The sequence below is a fragment of the Macaca mulatta genome, chromosome 2, assembly GCF_049350105.2.
Source record: "Macaca mulatta isolate MMU2019108-1 chromosome 2, T2T-MMU8v2.0, whole genome shotgun sequence".
Taxonomy (NCBI): Eukaryota; Metazoa; Chordata; class Mammalia; order Primates; family Cercopithecidae; genus Macaca; species Macaca mulatta.
This window is the reverse complement of record NC_133407.1, coordinates 171574244-171595990: the sequence shown is the minus strand read 5'-3', so window position 1 is coordinate 171595990 and position 21747 is coordinate 171574244. Positions and strand designations below refer to the sequence as shown.

Sequence of the window (21747 nt, the reverse complement as noted above, 5' to 3'; positions counted from 1 at the left end):
CTATTATTATTACTACTGAGGCAGGAGAATAGGATCTGGAGGCAGGGAACTTAAGGCCAATTGGTGCTGACTTCCTAAAGCTGATTCAAGGGGAAACAACAAGATCTGGGGGCAGGGAACCTAAGCCCAATTAATGTAAATTTCCTAAAGCTAAACCAAAGAAAAGCCCCATCACCCTACAACCTCCCGCTTCCACCACTTCTCAGGTGGAAAGGGAAAGCACCCTGATTGGCCTCAGGCTAAGCCCGGGCCATCCCTTCAGCTGCATACTGCACCAATTTACCTCGACCTTTAATTAGCCATGGACCAAATCCTTCATCCAGATAAGGCGTAGCTGATAGGGACCTCACAAGGAGTACTTAAAACCCCAAATACTTTGTAACTGGGCCCTTGAACAGCTTGCTCTGGTCCACTCCCACCCTGTGGAGAGCTTTAATAAATCCCTGCTTTCCTTTCTCATTTCTGTTTCATTCCTTTGTTGCTTTGTGCATTTTTGCTCAATTCTTTTTTTAAAATGCCAAGTACCTGGACAACTCACATGGCCTTCGTTCTGGTAACACTACCATTGCATAGAAGAGAAACTGGTGCTTACAAAGATTTAAGCCTGTCATCTTTCATCCATTTACATGATGGAGCTGACTTTTGAATCCAGTTTTCCTTAGGGCAGAGTCCAGGACCTTAGCCATTCGATACACTACTTTTATACCGTATTTCTGCTCAAGGAGCAGCCAGTGACAGGCATCCCAGAAAATTCTCTGGTAGAGGTTCCTACACAAAAAATGTATCTACCTTTTCCAGCTCTGTAGTGCTCTGTGGCTACTAATGGATGAGGTTCTGGTTGGGAGAGAGTCCCAAGCACTGAGTGGATGGATTGAACGGATGGCCCAGGAAACCTGTGGAATCATTTTGAATGGAGACCCATTTCTCGAACAGGAGACCCATTTCTCAAATAATGTATTGTTCATGTACTTTTGTTTTATTATCTGCTTTCAGAATTTGTGAACCCACAAGAATATTAATGTCATTTGTTTCCACAAATAATCTCATGTTGGTGACATTTAAGGCTCCTCATATACGGAGGCTCTCAGGAATCCGGGCATATTTTGAGGTCATTCCAGAACAAAGTAAGTCTTCCCCAGTTATGCAGAAGTCACTTTTAGAAATATTTGTTATGATAGCCTATTCTTATCTTTCTGGAGGCTGTGTTATAATATTCATTTTATTAGTCTGGGACTCTGAATAAGGGTCCAGTCAGAAGAGAGAGACCATATTAGTTATTTGGACAGAATGAATTCTGTAAGAACTATTAACTTAGTATAAAGGTGTTAATAAGGTTACTCAAAAGGTGAATAGGACAAGAAGAGAAATGTCAGGTACCATGGATGTAACATGTGCAGAAAGTAACTATCATCCCTAGGGCTGGGCGAACAAAGGAAAGAGGTTGGGATTATCTCAGTTTAGAGCATAGAAGAGAGAATATGAGGGATGGAACTCAGGCCTCTGAGGAGGGATTGCTGTTCAGCTGTTGCTGGTGTCTCTGAGTTCAGAACTATGTTTTTAAAGAAAGTAATAGCATCTTGCAGATCTGCAGCCAAAACATATGATTTGAAAACAAACATAGAATTTCAGAACAAGCATTTTAGCTATACATCTGTAGGGTGGTATTTCTTTCTTCTGAGAAAACAAACAAACAAACAAAAAACAAAAAACAAAAAAAAGCACAAAGTTTAAGAAATGTATAAAGCTTGTCGATCAAGGAAGTGTGCATTAGTAATTAAATGAATGTATGAAGTGTATGTTTCCATAATCTCACAGCTGTGAATCATTGTGTGTCACTGGGTATCTTTTTCAGAGTGTGAAAACACAGTGTTGGTCAAAGAAATCACTGGCTTTGAAGGGAAAATTTCAAGCCCATATTACCCGAGCTACTATCCTCCAAAATGCAAGTGTACCTGGAAATTTCAGGTAGCCTAGTTCTACCAGTGTCTTAGAAAAATATGACTGCTCTATTTTTAATAACATGAATTTCATTACATTTATTTTTAATTACAAAAGAATATTGCTTAATTGTATAAAATTTCAGTATTATTGAAACATATTATTTAGAAAGCAACACTTTTCTGTAATTTCAACTCTCTGCCCACAAATGAACTACTCTTAGCAGACCGGAGCTTGTTTCTTAAATTTGTTTGTGTTGAAAATGCAAAGGCATTGTTGAAGGTTCAAACAATTATTTTATTATGATAGAGCACATTCATCCATTTTTAATTACTTCATCACTAGCATTGTAATAGGAATAATAATAAAGTAATACATTGGATTAGTCAATACAGTTAGCCCTCTGTATCTGCAGGTTTGGCATCTGTGGATTAAACCAATCACAGATCAAAAAATTTTACAAACACACACAATAAAATACAACAATAAAAAATAATATAAATAAAAAACAATACAACATAACAACTATTTACATATAATATAATTGTATTAGGTATTATAAGTAATCTAGAGATGATTTAAAGTATAGGAGAGGATGTGCATAGATTACACGCAAATACTACACAATTTTACATAAAATACTTCAGTATCTGAGAATTTTGGTATCTGTGGGGTTCCTGTAACCAATCCTCCACAGATAGCAAGGGACAACTGTATTATATTTCAGTTGTATAAGCAAACCAGAGTGCAAATGTATACGAAATATCTATCTATCTATCTATCTATCTATCTATTATCTGTCTATCATCTATCTATCTATCTATATCTATCTATCATCTATCTATATCTATATATCTATGTATGTATGTATGTATGTATGTATCTATCTATCTATCTATCTATCTATCTATCTATCTATCTATCTATCTATCTGTCTCTGTTATCTATCTATCTCTCCCTCTGGTGCTAGATAAGGCATTTATGCTTTTTTTTTTAAAAAAAAAAAAAACCTTAGTAAACTGTTTTTTTCTTTCTCCACCTGTAATATCACATGGAGACAGGGCAAAGTATCACTTTTGTTCATTCAGGATATACATATAAACTCATTGTTGTGTGGCATAGCAATTAGATAAATTAGATGTAAATGGCAAGCAGTATGTTGTTTGCATTTATTCAATATATTATTGAACGACTACTATGGGCCAGGCACTCAGGCATGATTCCGGACACGGGGGATCCATGAAATCAGACACACACGCACAGCAGCAGCCCTGCTCTCATGGAGCTTACCTTCCAGTAGGGGAAGGCAAGTGATAAACAAACAAGTTAAATATGCATAATCTGTCTCATAATGATAAAATGCTATGGAGAAAAATAAAGCAGGGAAGGGGGCTCTATAGCTTGAGTTGGGGGTGGGAGGTGTGAAGGATAACAAGTTAGGTGTTTGTTATCTTAAATAGGATGGTCAGGGAAAGTCTTGCTGATAAGGGGACATTTGCACATAAACCTAAAAGATGAGGGTACTAACCTTGTAAATACCAGGATAAGAATGTTGCAGGCAAAGGGAACAGCTAGGCCAGGGACTCTGAGGCAGGAGGGTGCTTAACGCATATATATTTTTTTGTGCATAGTCATAATAGTTAAAATAATTTCATTACTCTACTCAAACCTGTAAGTTGGTGTCAATACCCTGATGGCATGTATCCTTAAATTAAAAAAAAAAATCATTATTACAAATATTTCCAAAGTAGTTAAGAGATAAAGGTGCTGGACCCTTGCTCACTGCCAGATTTTCAAGGCTTCAGGGCAGCAGAAATGCAGGGCCTCAGATGAGCAGTGAGTCTGAGGAGGAGAGGAAAAGAGGCGATGAAAAAACGGGTTAGGGAAGGAAAAGGGAAAGGAAACAAATCTCCATTTCTTCAGTCTCTCCACAAAGCAGATTTACCTTCTGGAGTTCGTCTGATAGCAGAAGACAGTGCCGTTCTCAAAAGCTCTGTCAAATGTTTGAAATTCCTTTGAGATAAAATAAAGGTTGACTTCTTAATAATCTGTGGCCTTAAAATGAAAAATTTAAAACTTTGTTGGGACTTTTAGTCAGGGTGTGAATAAGAATATTGGATCATTTAGTGTTTTGCTAGGGGTTGGGGGTGAGAAATGCTGAAGAAAAAAAAAAAAAAGGCTTTGTAAGGAAAAGGCCATCCCAGTGGGCAAGTGAGGAGTGGGAGAAAGGAGGCGAGAAACACCAGGACCAACGTGTTAGCCGTGGTCATCTCAGAGAGCAAGTTTGTTCTCCTCAGTGTGCAGGTTAAATAAAGCTGTTCCTTTTCAGAAAGCTTTGAAAACATGAGAGCATGTTACTGTGAATGGAAATCAGTGTAAAACATATTGACTTTTTTCACCTGTGAAATAGCTTTGAATTTATTAAAAAATAACTAAGAGCTAGATGACTTAAGTAACAAAAATATTGACTCATCATGATAAAAGTTTTTTACACAAAAGTTAGTTTATATTCTCAATCAATCTTTGTGTCTGGTTCCATTTTGAAATTTGCTGAAGAGCAATCAACTCCCTTTGCAAACTCACTTTCAGCTGAGTTTTAAGGTCTTATTTATCTGAGAAGGATTAACTCCTGCTACAGCTTAAAGTCCATCTGATTCTTCTCTCAAGCTCTCTTGTCCACTCAACAATGCTTATTAAATGTGTGCCACGTGGCAGGCTCTATATGGGGATGCCTAGTAGCAAGATAAAGTCCTTGTTCTCATGGAGTTTACAGACTGCAGGGGAATATGGAACAAATAAGTATAACCAAAAAAGGGTGTTGAGTTTATATTATGTTGTCTGTATTTGTTTAGCACTTCAGTGTTTTTGGCAACATATTTTTATTTGCCCTTCAAAACACACCTCTAATATAGAAGATATATTCTTAGCACATTTTATAGGTATGGAAAAAGAGATGGGTCAAATCATTTGCTAGGGATCACTCAATCAGAAAGTGACCCAGGTAGGACTAGAAGGAATCATGCCTTCTCCATAAATAAATTCAGCCCCTTCTCCTTGTCTGGGTTTCTGAAGATGTTCTGCTTCCCTACATTTCTTAACAATCACTTAGCTGAACATTTACCTCCTCCCTTCTTTTTGTATTCCAACACATTTTCTTATAGAATCTTAGAAAAGGAAAATGGAGCAGTGCTTTGAATTGTTTTTATCACAAAAGTCATCAGCACAGCACCATCCAATTTAGGTCCACCAGGCAGAAGCACGGATTTTTATGGGCCATGTAAGTCACCTCCTTATATCACTTAGGAAATGCACAAGATTCCCCAGAAGGGAGCCCCGCTCCCTGCTTCTGTGAAGGAAATATGCAATCAGTTTTACCACAGAAATTTTCACTGCCCATCTGAGGTGGGCTCTTGGGTTGTGTACACACGATCCCTGGCAAATTAGGGGTGGCTGAAAGATATGGCCTCTTGCATCCTATCACCATCACTGACCAGAGAAATATTTAAATATTACAGGTCCAGTTCCCAACGCAAAGGCAGAGGATAGGGAACAGAAACAGAGAACACAGAACATATAATAGTGGACTTATTTTTTGTTCACTTGTTGAAATAGCCTGCAATGCATTGTGAAACTAAATGTCACCCCTCTGTTTGTCAAGGAGGTTAATGTAAGTAATGCCTCTTGGCCAATCTGTATGCAAATGTAGAATTGTGTGCAATTCTGTATTAGTGGAATCAGTGTGCAAGGGAACTCATTTCTTTTCACTATGGAGGAACTCTGTGGATTGGAAGGTAGTGTTGCATATAAATCCATTTTTATTTTGAAGCTTTCGAATACAGTGAAAATGCCTAACTGAGCTTCTTGTAGAAGACTGCACTGGAAGATGTTCTTACATTATAAGATTTACATTAGTTACTTAACATATTTATTATCTCTCAGTTTGCATATTTTTTATGTGAAGAAATAACCAGATGAGAAGACTTAAAAAAATTGATATGTGTTCTCATGAGCCCTGGGTTTTCGGTAAACATAAGACCATCCCTTTCTGATTGAGCCCCCCATGTTGGTATCCAAGCAGCCTGTTACACTGGGAAAAGGGTGACCTTCAGAGACATGCAGGGCTGGTTTGAATCTGTGGGCTCCATTTTTTAACCTTGGGAAAGTTACTTATCTTGGTTAGTCTTGGTTTTTTCTTCTGTGCAATGGGATTCACACTACCTGCATAACAGGGTTGTTGTGATGTTTAAGTGAGAAACATAAAGTACCTGATTCATTCTCCCTCAAAGGTAGGTGGCGAGGGATGGTTTACTCTATTCAAATGCTCATGGGAAACCAGCAAACACTTGCATGTGCGCGCACACACACACACACACACACACAGACAGAGCATAACATATAATACGATGACATAACTAAAACCAAACGTCTTTCAGAGCAATACAAGTAATGGGTGAAATTCACCTAAAGAAAAAGACAATAAGATTGAATTGCAAAGTATTACCTAAAACTGAACTTTATGTTATTTTCAAAAGACAAAATGAACTAAAAAGCAACTCAATAAGGCTGAACAAAAAGGATGGGCAATGTATCAGGCAATTATAAACAACAAAATGCAGAGTTTACAATCTTAGTACCAGGCAACACTGAAATCAGGGCAATGACATCCCTGATTTGCAAGTACAAGACAAAAAGCAATCTCTAACAATAAAGACAATGATCCATAAGATCTAATTACGTCAATTGTTTATGCAGCAAATGAAACAGCATTAATACTCATAAATCAAAAACAAGTGGAAATACAAAGAGAGAAGTGGGCAATGCCAGCTAGGCACAGTGGCTCACGCCTGTAATCCCAACACTTTTGGAGGCTGAGGCGGGTGGATCACTTGAGCCCAGGAGTTTGAGACCAGCCTGGGCAATGTGGTGAAACTCTGTCTCTATAAAGATTATTTTATAAAAAAAAAAGTAAAAAAAAAATAAGCAAAGAAGTGGGCAATGCTTAAATAAGGAATTTTAAGTCTCTTCATTCATGACAGAGATAGTGGAGGACAATAAATCAGGCAAAGCAGGATATTAAATACTGAATATCATGCACATGAGTTTCATATTATATATATGCAGACTACTCCTTTTTTTTTAAAGTGACCGTGAAGCATTCATAAATTTGATCACAAAATTAAAAAAATTTAAAGCACTATAAATGATACTCTTATTCAACTGAGATAGAGTTAGAATGCTTGAAAATGGATGAACCCAAATTTGACTCTCTTAAATGTAAAAATTCCTTAAATAATTCCTGGGTCAAAGTGAAAATCAAAACTAAAACTTTGTCATATCAGACATAATACAGATGTATACCACAAAATGCAACAAAAAAGTCAGTTGCATTGTGTGTGTGTGTGTGTGTGTGTGTGTGTGTATGGAGTGGTGTGGTGCGTGCGCGCGCGCGCACACACACACGTTTGCTCATACACGAAGGCAGCTTTCTCTTTTAATGTCTTCCGAGAAGATCTAGGGGTGACTCACTAAGAGCCTTCAGAAATACTGAATTTAATATGAAGAGGAGGCTGATTCATTTCTCCTTTGTCTAAAGAATCTGAATGATGCTTTAAATCAACTGTGTCATATGTACATCAAAAGAGGAAGGTGTTTACACTCATTAACAAGTGGGTGTTTTTAAAGTTAAGTTCACACTAACAGGGAGAAACTGAAACCCAGAGATGCTGATATGTCTCAAGTCACCCCGCTCCACTTAGGACCCAGCATCTGCTCCCTGAATACATGGCTGCCTGCTTCCTTCTTCAGAACGCTCTCCTCCTTATCCTGCTTTGTTCGGGAGAACTGGTTTATCCCACTAAGGGCCACAGGGTGCAAGGAGTAGAATGGCCTTAAAACAACAAGCCAAGGGAATAAGTAAATACGTCCTTTGATTGAAGCATTTTTTCTGACTTAATGTTTGTTTTCACAGACTTCTCTATCAACTCTTGGCATCGCACTGAAATTCTATAACTATTCAATAACCAAGAAGAGTATGAAAGGCTGTGAGCATGGATGGTGGGAAATTAATGAGCACATGTAAGTGATTTTCATATGTGAGGCATCTGACGAAAGGTTCATAGCTGTGTGTTCCTTGTTCTTAAAGAGTTTGTGCTTTACCATTTACAGTTAGCGAAACTGAGGGATATAGGAGTTATGTAACTTGCTCAAGGTCATGCAGCTCATGAGTGATCGAGGCAAGATTCAAACTCATGTCTTAGGGCTCCTGCCCCACCACTGCTCTCTGCTGCTGGGCTATAGATACGTATATTCCACACTTCACACAAGTATTTGGCAGATGAATTTTTCAAATCCTGGATCCATGGGGGAATATAATAAATTGGGGTTCTGCTGGAAAAAAATGTTGGAGACCATTGACCAATTCTGTGTGGTAGGAGAGTCTCAGTTGGCCTGGCTAGATCCTGAGGCTGGGAAATGGGTTGAAGCTAATCGGAAATCTAGGAGCTTAAGGTTAGAACCAATCTACTTGGCTCTAGAACCAATATACTAGGTGCTCACTCTCACTCTTAATTTGTCCCTTAATTGTTGTTGTTGATTTGCTTATAAACCTGTAACAGATTAAATAGGCACTGAATTAAATAGTTTTGTTTTTTTGTTTTGCTTTTTTATTTTTGCTTTTTTGAGACAGAGTTTTGCTCTGTCACCCAGGCTGGAGTGCTGTGGTGCGATCTTGGCTCACTGCAACCTCTGTTTCCTGGTTTCAAGCAATTCTGCTGCCTCAGCCTCCCAAGTAGCTGGGACTATAGGCATGTACCACCATACCTGGCTAATTTTTGTAGTGTTAGTAGAGATGGAGTTTTGTCATGTTGGCCAGGCTGGTGTCAAACTCCTACCTCAAGTGATCCACCTTCCCTAGCCTCCCAAAGTTCCAGGATTCCAGGCATGAGCCACCACACTCGGCCCCTGAATAGGTTTTCAAAAATACAGCATGCCCTGTCTTGACCACGGAATAGCTTCTCAGTTCACTTTCAGAAAATTCTGTGAAGTTAAAGGATTTGCCTGCTACTTCTTTGTTCATTGTTATTCTATGAGTGAAACCTTCCCTTTCTAAGTGCTTTTTCAGAAAAAATTTCTTTCAATCCCTTCGGACAGACTACTTTCAAAATAACTGGTCCTGTCTTCATTAGAATAGGGCTTATCAAATTTAAGGACATTCTTGGATTCATATTAAAATACAGACCGTATTATTTTGGGGAGTGTAATTAAATCGAGGCTCTATTTTGTGGGAGTCAGAAGACCCGGGTTCAAGTTCCAGCTCTATCATTTAGTAGCTACATTAACTAGGGCAAATTATTTAACTTCTTTGAGTTTTAGTTGGTGAAATGAGGTAATGATTCTTAATAAGTTTTTTCTTGTTTGTTATTTGGTTAGAATTTACAAAATCATGTATACCACAAAGCAAAAAATACTAGCTATTATTAATATGAATAATAAGATTGTTTTTGAAATGACACTTGTTGGATAAATACTATAGAACGTGCCCCCAAGGCTTTAAAGATACTGCATTTTGGTATTTAAATAAAATACAGATCCAGAAAACAAATCTTTATAAATCTTTTGTGAAGGTGTAAGCCTATGACAGAGCTGTGCTTTGAAAATGAGGGACTATTTTATCCCTAAATCACAACGACTACCCGGGATGTGTTTATTGCTGCCTAAGTAGGAGCAGGATCTGCTCCCAAGCCATACCAGGAAAGCTCTCTGAGCCCCATCCTTTCTTAAAGGGCCAGTTCTTCACTAGGCTTGTGGGCTGGCTGAAATCCTATCAGATTCATTTGATGCTTCCTTACCCTCAGGATTTAAAATGCCAGCCCTTCACATTATCAGTACTTTTCATCTAAAAAGGAAAAGCTCTAGTTGTGCTAACTAGACACCTTGCTGAACAGTTAGCCTAAGGAAATGGAGGCTGTAATGGGGAAGGAGGAAAAAGTCATCCTGACTGGAAGAAGCCTAATGATCTCCTCTAGCCAGCCTGGGGGTGAGGTGTGAATGCTCGGGCTGCTGGACTGCTGTATATGAACCCCGAAGAAATGGATAGCCTTTTTACCAAGATTTAGCATGGCAGAACTGCTTTGGTGTGCTAGAGTTTAGCATCAGACCAATTAGCATCCAAATCTTGGTTCTACTTACTTGCTATTTGAACTTCAGCAAGTTATTTCACGTCTTTATGTCTTAGTTTCCTCACTTATCATGTGTCTGTCTAGATAAACTGACTCTTGCTGGCTTTCTCCAGTTTCTCAGTTTCAAAACGTTCGTTTCATAAGCCACCATTATTCCTCATTGCCTACTCCCCCCTTTTAAACTCCAGCCCAAGCGTGTGATCTCTTTCCTCTTGATTCCCCTTAACATGCCTAGCAAGGCTCATCTTTGCAAGGAAACTCTACTAAATGTTAATGGTGAACGCAAAGAAAATCACTATGAGATTCAGATAACATAATCAGCATGTTTTTAAGAGCACAGGATTCTGATCTCAAGATGGCCAACTCTGACTCCAAAAGTTTGGCATGGCTTAGCTTTCAGGTGCCTCTCAGACCCTGGCTCCCAGTTAGCCAGAAGGACATCTGCACTTGCCATCTCTTCCTCATACCTCAGGAGTTGTCTAATAGCTTATCAGTTCCTGTACTTCAGCCAATTGCGAAAGACTCTTCCTGAGAAACACGTGAATGCTTTCCTCCTTTAATCCTTAAAATCATAGGCTATCTGTGCTCCTGAATGCCAGTGTCTGATCCGTGGAACATTCCTGTTTCCCAAGTGCTTTAGGGGCCTAGAGTGATAGGCATTACAGGTTCCAGTGGAGGTCGTTACCCCCAAGCCTTGTGTCTGCTGTCTCCCATCAAGATCTTGCGGGTTTCTCTGTGGGAAGAGCCTCATCTACACAGGGCGGTGGACTAACTTAGGGGCCTGCAATATAATAATACTGCATGCTTCACTAACCACAGTGCTAATGTACTGAGAATTATTAACAGGAGGGACATTTTCTCAAAAGGATACTGGGGGGCATTAGGTGATGAGAGGTAATTAAAAATAATCAAGGTAGGGAAATATTGGAGACAGACATTAATTCTTTGAAATTTTGCCAAGGACAAGCCCTTATGTGCATGTCAGATTTCAATTTACATTGAAATAATGTTGTCTTTTGCTTTTAGTCTTGCTGGAATTCTTTGCATATTTTCAACCTGAACGAATGGACTCCACCTTGTTTGGCAGAGAGGCTTGTGGACAAAAGCAGGCAATTCTTATGTTAGACAGGTTTTCACATTGTAAAAGGAAAGAAAACAGAGAGAATTAAATCTATATTTCTTTGGATCATAAGTGATGGTGAAGAAAGCAACAGGTCAATGGTGCTATTATTGTTCTATTAAGCAGAGGAGAAAATAAAGAGGGCAGAAGTTACTTGATCACAGTCACATGGCCTAGATTGAATAACTACCATTAGCTCTACCATACGCATCTCTGTTTGTGAAAACCAAATGACCAAAGTATTAGAGAATTCACCATGAATAGGAATTCAGTTGACAGAACCTCAAGCTGTGTGTTGTCCCCGACTCTTGTCTCCTCAGGTACTGTGGCTCCTACATGGATCATCAGACAATTTTTCGAGTGCCCAGCCCTCTGGTTCACATTCAGCTCCAGTGCAGTTCAAGGCTTTCAGACAAGCCACTTTTGGTAGAATATGGCAGTTACAACATCAGTCAACGTAAGCCTGGGATCACCTCCTTAGGAAAACTTAATGAATACTTACATAGAGGATAACATTTTATAATTCTAAACTGTGAGAATTTAAGAAATGAATACTGCTTTATTTCTGCTATTTCCTTTTACATGCTTATTTTTATAATAAATAATAAATATAAAGTACAAATAAATATAACAAATAATATATATGATTACATATTTATTACTACTATACTTTGAATTATTAAAGAAATAATATAACTTTTTAATACTACTGATTTATAGTTGAAAAATAATTTCTCACATTATTCCTTAAAGACATGTATTGGTTTGTAGTTCTTGCTAGCCATCATTCTCTGTAAATATGATGTTTACACCAACATGTAGCGGATCCAAAGCCAACACTTGTCACTCACTTTGGCCTGTGCTTGCACAGGAAGAGCTGTTGGGTGGAGGGAGTTCAAATATCAGCCCTCAGAATGTTGAGCTTGAAATTCATACCGAAAACTAGTGGAAGAGTGGCCAGGAAGTGCTCATGAGAAAAGGCAATGTGTGAGGGAAGTCATTAGAACTACAGAGAGTAGCTAATGACACGCTCAGGAAATCTTTGACCCATCTTAAGAGGGAAAAAGTAAAGATTGCCCACTGAGGAGTCCACAGGGATATGACTTGAGAGAACATTTCTTTAGACCCCATGTCCTTCTTTGCCAATCCCTAATAGACTTTCTTCTAGACTCAGAATATTACATCCTAAATATCAGAGTATTACAGTTTCCAGCAGAGTCACAGGTAGATAAAGCAAGCTGTCTTATTTTTAATTGTTTTTTCAAATCATAACTATTTTCCAGCATATCATCCACTCCATCATGTGCCACTGAAATAGTGTTTGACTCGACCATACACTTTCCCCCATTCTTTTGCACAAGGGGAGGAAGGATTGATTATTTCTCTAATGTTTATCTATGAACTCAGGATGAATGATTCAAGATCAGGAATGAATCTTGAATCAGGGAATGGATCATTAATTAGAAGCCTGGTTGAAGAGGAAAGACTAATGGACAGGGAGGTAGGCAGCAGGAGTCTGAGTTTGAGGTCAGTAAGTAATCTCTCTAGGTCCAACGTGATAAAAGCAGTGGTTACTAATATGTTTTGGAGCATAGCTGACTTGAAAGTGTAATTTAAGACATACAGAATAACTCATCTGATCACAGAAGATTCAGGGACACCAGAAGTCAATTTAAAATTCTCTGAGGCTGTCTAAAGACTCCACATTAGGAATGCTGGGCTCCCTTAGGTATGTTCCAACTTTCACATTCTTCAGGCATATGACAAAGTCATCCAGCTGAGACTAGACTATGGAGATAGTAGAAGTTTGCTTGTGCATATGACCTGAATGCAGTGCTCACCCAGAGCTCCAGGTGGATATTGCTTTCTTCTTTGCCCTTCTATGTTCTGCGTTTTTGTCTTTCAATGACTGGCAGCCTTCATTTGATGGAGACAATATATAATTATTACTGCTACCCTGCCAACTCCCTAACCACGTCACACTTTAAATTTCTTTGCTAATGTGGTCTAGTGATTTTCAGGGATCTCTCCAAGATTTTCCACTTTTTGTTTTCCATAGCCTGCCCTGTTGGATCTTTTAGATGCTCCTCTGGTTTATGTGTCCCTCAGGCCCAGCGTTGTGATGGAGTAAATGACTGCTTTGATGAAAGTGATGAATTATTTTGTGGTGGGTATTCAAGCTTTTAATATGACTTTCTTATGAATAAGTAACTTCTCAGGACCATGATTGCTGCTGGTATATATCCTTAGCCTTTGTAGTTATTATCTATTACTGCATAACCAACTACTCCAAATTCTAGTGGCTTAAACAATCATTTATTCTTGATTATGCATCTGTGGATTTTCTGGGATCTGACTAATCTAGACTGGGCTCATATGGGTGGCTCTGCTTCAAGCATTGGGTCCTCCTGAGCTTGATTCTTCCAAGATTGGAATCAGCTCTACTTTTTATGGCTCTTTTCCTCATTGAGCCAGTCATGGCAGTGGCAAAAGGAAAAGAGGGGAGAGCAACAACTCATGGTTTCTCATAAGTCCTGGGCTTGGAACTGGCACACCATCATTTGTATTACATTCTATTGCTCAAATCAAGTCACATAGCTGAGAACAATGTCAGGGGCAGGGAAATTTACTCTATACACCTTGGGGCTATGGTAACACTGGGGTGCATGATACTACCACAGGGAGTAAAGATCTGTGGCTAATAATTTAATTCACCACAACCAAACACTGAAATTGTAGTTGAGGGCACAGATTCTCCATCTAGAGAGAAGCTCAGAATTTGCAGAGAAGTGCTCTTTTAGCTTGCTTCTTTATGAAGCTCAGCTCCCATCTGTTGTTTGTAAATAAAGAGAACGGGTTTTGTGTGTTGTGTGTGTTTCTTTTCTTTTCTTTTTTTTTCTTTGAGACAAGGTCTCGCTTTGTCACTCAGGCTAGAGTGAGTGGCACAATCACAGCTCATGCAGCCTTGACTTCTTGGACTCAAGTGATCCTCCCACCTCAGCCTCCTGAGTAGCTGGGACTACAGGTGTGCACCACCACATCTCACTAATTTTTAAAAGATTTTACTAGAGACAGTGTCTCACTTTGCTGCCCAGGCTGGTGTCAAACTCCTGGCCTCAAGCATTCCGACCACCTCAGCCTCCCATAGTGTTGAGATTACAGGCATGAGCCACTGCAGCCAGCCTCATGAAAGAAAAAGTTTTATTGTTATTTTTCTAACCTGTACAATTTGTACTGACATCACATTGGTGGTGACTAATGTGTAGGGTAACTGACATTCTTATTTAGGGTGAAGAATCTCAGACTTAATTTTTCATGACTATTTGCACCTCATTCTTGAATCTATCTCTAGTTTCAGGGAGCAATGTGGGAAGGACAATTCACTGGACTATGTGACACCATTGGCAGCATTTTCTCCTGAAGGTCCAGAGTGTTTAAATCAAATACAGTTACAATGATATTGCTATTTAATCTTTTTCATATCCTTGGAAAAATATAGTTAATATGCTATATCTAACTGTGAAAAATTATATGAATGAAAAATAACTTGTGACTATATACTTTATTTATTTATTTTGTAGAGACAAGGTATTGCTTTGCCATCCAGGCTGGAGAGCAGTGGTGTGATCATAGCTCACTGCAGCCTCGAACTCCTGGGCTCAAGGGATCCTCCCCCCTCAGCCTCCTGAGTAGCTGGGAATACAGGCACACACCACCAACCCCACTTTGTTTTACTTTTCATACAGATGGGGTCTCACTGTGTTGCCCAAGTCAGTCTAAAACTCCTGACCTCAAGCACTTCTTCCACCTTGGCTTCCCAAAGAGATGGGATTACAGGCACAAGCGACCATGCCTAGTTTATGCCTTATTTTTTTAATTGACAACACAAAACACAAAATTTGTCTTAGCTTATGGTTCATTGATTATTTAAATCTATAGTGTTCTATTTCTTAAGAAAATAAATGCTGATCATTATATAATGACTGGCTTTTTTTACATTATTATTTTTTGTGCTGATTCTCCAAACAGAAATGATTATTGTGAATTTGTAATAAAGACTGTTTTTTGATAATCATTATTCCTCATTGTGCCATTTTTTGGAGCTATTCTCTAAGAGTCCATGAGGTATGCTCAGCGACCTAATGAACAATTTTAGGGCAGCAATATCCTCCTACCTGCCCTCACAAGAGATAGCTCTGAAAAAACAGGTGCAGATAGCAAAACTTTCAACTTTTCACAAAACCAGAAATGTCTAAGCAATCATGCTTTCTAAATTTGCTTGCTTGTACTTGTTGCTGGTCTAAAGGCAATTCATGAAAGTATTCCAAAGAGGAAAAACATGATAGATTTACATGAACATTTCCTAATTCAGGAAATGGATCTCATCAGACAAAATAGTTCCAAAGAGACCACAGGGCCACATAAACCCGAAGTCTGTTATCCTTTAAGATCTCACATTCATTAATTCATTCAACAAACCTTTAGTAAACAACTACTATTTGCTCAGGGGCTTGAGGTACGGAGATGAAGAAGACAAAAATCTCCAATCTTAGGACACTCCTATTTTGCTTCGGAAGGTAGATGAATTTGATTTAGATCACAGCTTATGATTTTTATTTTCCTTAAAATAAATTACTATGATGCATTTAATTGTAACTAAATAAACAAGCCACCAGAGTTTAACGCATTTATACAAAAGCAAAAATCAGATCTGAAAAACAAGTGGTAGAAATTACACCAAAGTTTGAACACCTACTTTTCCTCATGGAAGTGTCAGTTTTGAGGAAAATACACTTTTTGTTTTATTTAGGTCATCTGAATGATTTGTACCTTGAGACTGGCACTGCTGATCATCAGAGAACCCGGCTGGTATCTCAGGCTCATGAACTTTCTGTTTTTATTTTTTATTCTAGTGAGTTCTCAACCTGCCTGCAATACCAGCTCCTTCAGGCAGCATGGCCCTCTCATCTGTGATGGCTTCAGGGACTGTGAGAATGGCCGCGATGAGCAAAACTGCACTCAAAGTGAGGGAGGGTCCTCTGTGCCCTGCTGTTCCTCCAATGAAACTCTTCTAAATCAGGACAAAAATACCTCTGAGGGGTCAGGGGTTAGGGCAATCAACTTGTCCCAGTTTCTCTGGAACTTTTCCAGTTTTAGCACTGAAAGCCCTTGTCTTGGGAACCCCTTTAGTCCCAAGGGGACAAACAGGGACAGTTGGTCACTCTAAATGGGGTGGAATGTGTGTGTATGTGTGTGTGTGTTCATGTGTGAATACTGGCAGATTTTTTTTTCAATTTTTAAAAATTTTAGTGTTAAAAACACTTTTTTTTCCTTTTTAAAAAAATTATTATACTTTAATTCTAGAGTACATGTGCACAATGTGCAGGTTTGTTACATAGGTATACATGTGCCATGTTGGTTTGCTGTACTCATCAACTCATCATTTACACTAGGTATTTCTCCTAATGCTATCCCTCCCCCAGGCAGGCCCCGGTGTGTGATGTTCCCTGCCCTGTGTCCATGTGTTCTCATTGTTCAGTTCCCACCTATGAGTGAGAACATGAGGTGTTTGGTTTTTTGTCCTTGTGTTAGTTTGCTGAGAATGATGGTTTCCAGTTTCATCCATGTCCCTGCAAAGGACATGAACTCATCCTTTTTTGTGGCTGCATAGTATTCCATGGTGTATATGTGCCACATTTTCTTAATCCAGTCTCTCATTCATGAACATTTGGGTTGGTTCCAAGTCTTTGCTATTGTGAATAGTGCCACAATAAACATACGTGTGCGTGTGTCTTTATAGTAGCATGATTTATAATCCTTTGGGTATATACCTAGTAATGGGATTGCTGGGTCAAATAGTATTTCTAGTTCTAGATCCTGGAGGAATCGCCACACCGTCTTCCACAATGGTTGAACTAATTTACACTCCTACCAACAGCGTAAAAGCGTTCCTATTTCTCCACATCCTCTCCAGCACCTGTTGTTTCCTGACGTTTTAATGATCACCATTCTAACTGGCGTGAGATGGTATCTCACTGTGGCTTTGATTTGCATTTCTCTGATGGCCAGTGATGATGAGCATTTTTTCATGTGTCTGTTGGCTGCATGTCTGTTCATATCCTCTGCCCACTTTTTTGATGGGATTGTTTCTTTTTTCTTGTAAATTTGTTTGAGTTCTTTGTAGATTCTGGAGATTAGCCCTTTGTCAGATGGGTAGATTGCAAACATTTTCTCCCATTCCGTAGGTTGCCCATTCATTCTGATAGTAGTTTCTTTAGCCATGCTGAAGCCCTTTAGTTTAATTGCATTCCATTCCTCCTTGAAGAGGTCCTTCTCATCCATTGTAAGTTGGATTCCTAGGTATTTTATTCTCTTTGTAGCAATTATGAATGGGAGTTCTCCCATGATTTGGCTCTCTGTCTGTTCTTGTTGTATAGGAATGCTTGTGATTTTTGCACATTGATTTTTTATCCTGAGACTTTGCTGAAGTTGCTTAGCAGCTTAAGGAGATTTTGGGCTGAGACGATGGGGTTTTCTAAATATACAATGATGTCATCTGCAGACAGGGACAATTTGACTTCCTCTTTTCCTAATTGAATACCCTTTATTTCTTTCTCTTGCCTGATTGCTGTGGCCAGAACTTCCAACACTATTTTGGATAGGAGTGGTGAGAGAGCACATTCTTGTCTTGTGCTGGTTTTCAAAGGGAATGCTTCCAGTTTTTGCCCATTCAGTATGATATTGACTGTGGGTTTGTCATAAATAGCTCTTATTATTTTGAGATACGTTCCATCAATACCTAGTTTATTGAGAGTTTTTAGCATGAAGGGCTGTTGAATTTTTTCAAAGGCCTTTTCTGCATCTATTGAGATAATCATGCGGTTTTTGTTGTTGATTCTGTTTATATGCTGGATTACGTTTATTGATTTGCGTATGTTGAACCAGCCTTGTTTCCCAAGGAGGAAACCAACTTGATCGTGGTGGATAAGCTTTTTGATGTGCTGCTGGATTTGGTTTGCCAGTATTTTATTGAGGATTTTCACATCGATGTTCATCAGGGATATTGGTCTACAATTCTCCTTTTTGTTGTGTCTCTGCCAGGATTTGGTATCAGGATAATGTTGGCCTCATAAAATGAGTTAGGGAGGATTCCCTCTTTTTCTATTGATTGGAATAGTTTCAGAAGAAATGGTACCAGCTCCTCTTTGTGCCTCTGGTAGAATTTGGCTGTGAATCCATCTGGTCCTGGATTTTTTTTGGTTGGTAGGCTATTAATTATTGCCTCAATTTCAGAACCTGTTATTGGTCTAGTCAGAGATTCAAATTCTTCTTGGTTTAGTCTTGGGAGAGTGTATGTGTCCAGGAATTTATCCATTTCTTCTAGATTTTCTAGCTTATTTGCTTAGAGGTGTTTATAGTATTCTCTGATGGTAGTTTGTATTTCTGTGGGATCGGTGGTGATAGCCCCTTTATCATTTTTTATTGAGTCTATTTGATTCTTCTCTTTTCTTCTTTATTAGTCTCGCTAGTAGTCTATCAATTTTGTTGATCATTTCAAAAAACCAGCTCCCAGATTCATTGATTTTTTTTGAAGGGTTTTTTGTGTCTCTATCTCTTTCAGTTCTGCTCTGATCTTAGTTATTTCTTGCCTTCTGCTAGCTTTTGAATGTGTTTGCTCTTGCTTCTCTAGTTCTTTTCATTGTGATGTTAGGGTGTCAATTTTAGATCTTTCCAGCTTTCTCTTGTGGGCATTTAGTGCAATAAATTTCCCTCTACACACTGCTTTAAATGTGTCCCAGAGATTCTGGTATGTTGTGTCTTTGTTCTCATTGGTTTCAAAAAACATCTTTATTTCTGCCTTCATTTCATTATTTACCCAGTAGTCATTCAGGAGCAGGTTGTTCAGTTTCCATGAAGTTGTGTGGTTTTGAAGTAGTTTTTAAATCCTGAGTTCTAATTTGATTGCACTGTGGTCTGAGAGACAGTTTGTTGTGATTTATGTTCTTTTACATTTGTTTAGGAGTGCTTTACTTCCAATTATGTGGTCAATTTTAGAATAAGTGTGATGTGGTGCTGATAAGAATGTATATTCTGTTGATTTGGGGTGGAGAGTTCCGTAGATGTCTGTGAGGTTCGCTTGGTGCAGAGCTGAGTTCAAGTCCTGCATATCCTTGTTAACTTTATGTCTTGTTGATCTGTCTAATATTGACAGTGGGGTGTTAAAGTCTCCCATTATTATTGTGTGGGAATCTAAGTCTCTTTGTAGGTCTCTAAAGTCTTGCTTTAAGAATCTGGGTGCTCCTGTATTGGGTGTATATATATTTAGGATAGTTAGCTCTTCTTGTTGAATTGATTCCTTTACCATTATGTAACAGCCTTCTTTATCTCTTTTGGTCTTGTTGGTTTAATATCTGATTTATCAGAGACTAGGATTGCAACCCCTCCTTTTTTTTTTTGCTTTCCATTTGCTTGGTAGATCTTCCTCCAACCTTTTATTTTGAGCGTATGTGTGTCTCTACACATGAGATGGGTCTCCTGAATACAGCACATTGATGGTCTTGACTCTTCTTTTTTATTATTATTATTATACCCTAAGTTCTAGGGTACATGTGCACAATGTGCAGGTTTGTTACATATGTATACATGTGCCATGTTGGTGTGCTGCACCCGTTAACTCGTAATTCTTTATCCAATTTGCCAGTCTTTGTCTTTTAATTGGGGTTTTAGCCCATTTACATTTAAGGTTAATCTTGTTATGTGTGAATTTGATCCTGTCATTATGATGTTAGTTGGGTTTTTTTGCCCATTAATTGATGCAATTTCTTCATAGCATCGATGGTCTTTACAATTTGGCATATTTTTGCAGTGGCTGGTACCAGTTGTTCCTTTCCATGTTTCCTGCTTCCTTCAGGAGCTCTTGTAAGGCAGGCCTGGTGGTGACAAAATCTCTCAGCATTTTGCTTGTCTGTAAAGGATTTTATTTCTCCTTCACTTATGAAACTTGGTTTGGCTGGATATGAAATTCTGGGTTGGAAATTCTTTTCTTTAAGAATGTTGAATATTGGCCTCCACTCTCTTCTGGCTTGTAGCGTTTTTGCTGAGAGATCCACTGTTAGTTTGATGGGCTTCCCTTTGTGGGTAACCTGACCTTTCTCTCTGGTTGCCCTTAACATTTTTTCAACCTTGGTGAATCTGACAATTATGTGTCTTGGGGTTGCTTTACTCGAGGAGTATCTTTGTGATGTGCTCTGTATTTCCTGAATTTGAATGTTGGCCTGCCTTGCTAGGTTGGGGAAGTTCTCATGGATAATATCCTGAAGAGTGTTTTCCAACTTGGTTCCATTCTCCCCATCACTTTCAGGTACACCAATCAAATGCAGATTTGATCTTTTCACGTAGTCCCAAATTTCTTGGAGGCTTTGTTCATTTCTTTTTACTCTTTTTTCTCTAAACTTTTTTTCTCACTTTATTTCATTCATTCGATCTTCAATCACCAATACCCTTTCTTCCACTTGATTGAATCAGCTACTGAAGCTTGTGCATGTGTTGCGTAGTTCTTGTGCCATGGTTTTCAGCTCCATCAGGTCATTTAATGTCTTCTCTACACTGTTTATTCTAATTAGTCATTCGTCTAACCTTTTTTCAAAGCTTTTAGCTTCCTTCCGATGGGTTTGAACATGCTACTTTAGCTCAGTGAAGTTTGTTATTACTGACCTGTTGAAGCCTACTTTTGTCAATTTGTCAAAGTAATTCTCTGTCCAGCTTTGTTCCGTTGCTGTTGAAGAGCTGTGATCCTTTGGAGGAGAAGAGGCACTCTGGTTTTTAGAATTTTCAGCTTTTCGGCTCTGGTTTCTCCCCATCTTTGTCATTTTATCTACCTTGTGTCTTTGATGTTGGTGACTTACAGATGGGGTTTTGGTGTAGATGTCCCTTTTGTTGATGTTGATGCTGTTCCTTTCTGTTTGTTAGTTTTGCTTCTAACAGTCAGGTCCCTCAGCTGCAGGTCTGTTGGAGATTGCTGGAGGTCCACTCCAGACCCTGTTTGCCTGGGTATCACCAGCGGAGGCTGCAGAACAGCAAATATTGCAGAGCAGCAAATAGTGCTGCCTGATCCTTCCTCTGGAAGCTTCGTCCCAGAGGGGCACCCACCTGTGTGAGGTGTCTGTCAGCCCGTACTGGGAGGTGTCTCCCAGTTAGGCTACACAGGGGTCAGGGACCCACTTGAGGAGACAGTCTGTCCATTCTTAGAGCTCAAATGCCATGCTGGGAACACCACTGCTCTCTTTAGGGCTGTCAGACACTAACGTTTAAGTCTTCAGAAGGCGTCTGCTGCCTTTTGTTCAGCTTTGCCCTGCCCACAGAGGTGGAGTCTATAGGGGCAGTAGGCCTTGCTGAGCTGCAGTGGGCTCCGCCCAATTCAAGCTTCCCAGGCTGCTTTGTTTACCTACTCAAGCCTCAGCAATGTTGGACGCCCCTCCCCCATCCAGGCTGCTGCCTCTCAGTTGGATCTCA

The 21747-nt window shown here is 39.1% G+C and overlaps 1 protein-coding gene across 1 annotated transcript in view; it reads left to right on the top strand.

Moving 5' to 3' along the window:
• Positions 1-21747, top strand: part of TMPRSS7 (transmembrane serine protease 7) — a 37034-nt gene that overhangs the window by 6925 nt on the left and 8362 nt on the right. The window contains exons 6-11 of the mRNA XM_077994239.1: positions 994-1124; positions 1853-1965; positions 7907-8013; positions 11556-11692; positions 13295-13402; positions 16149-16259. Of these exons, the coding sequence (XP_077850365.1) occupies positions 994-1124; positions 1853-1965; positions 7907-8013; positions 11556-11692; positions 13295-13402; positions 16149-16259 (707 nt within the window). The remainder of the gene's footprint in view (positions 1-993; positions 1125-1852; positions 1966-7906; positions 8014-11555; positions 11693-13294; positions 13403-16148; positions 16260-21747) is intronic.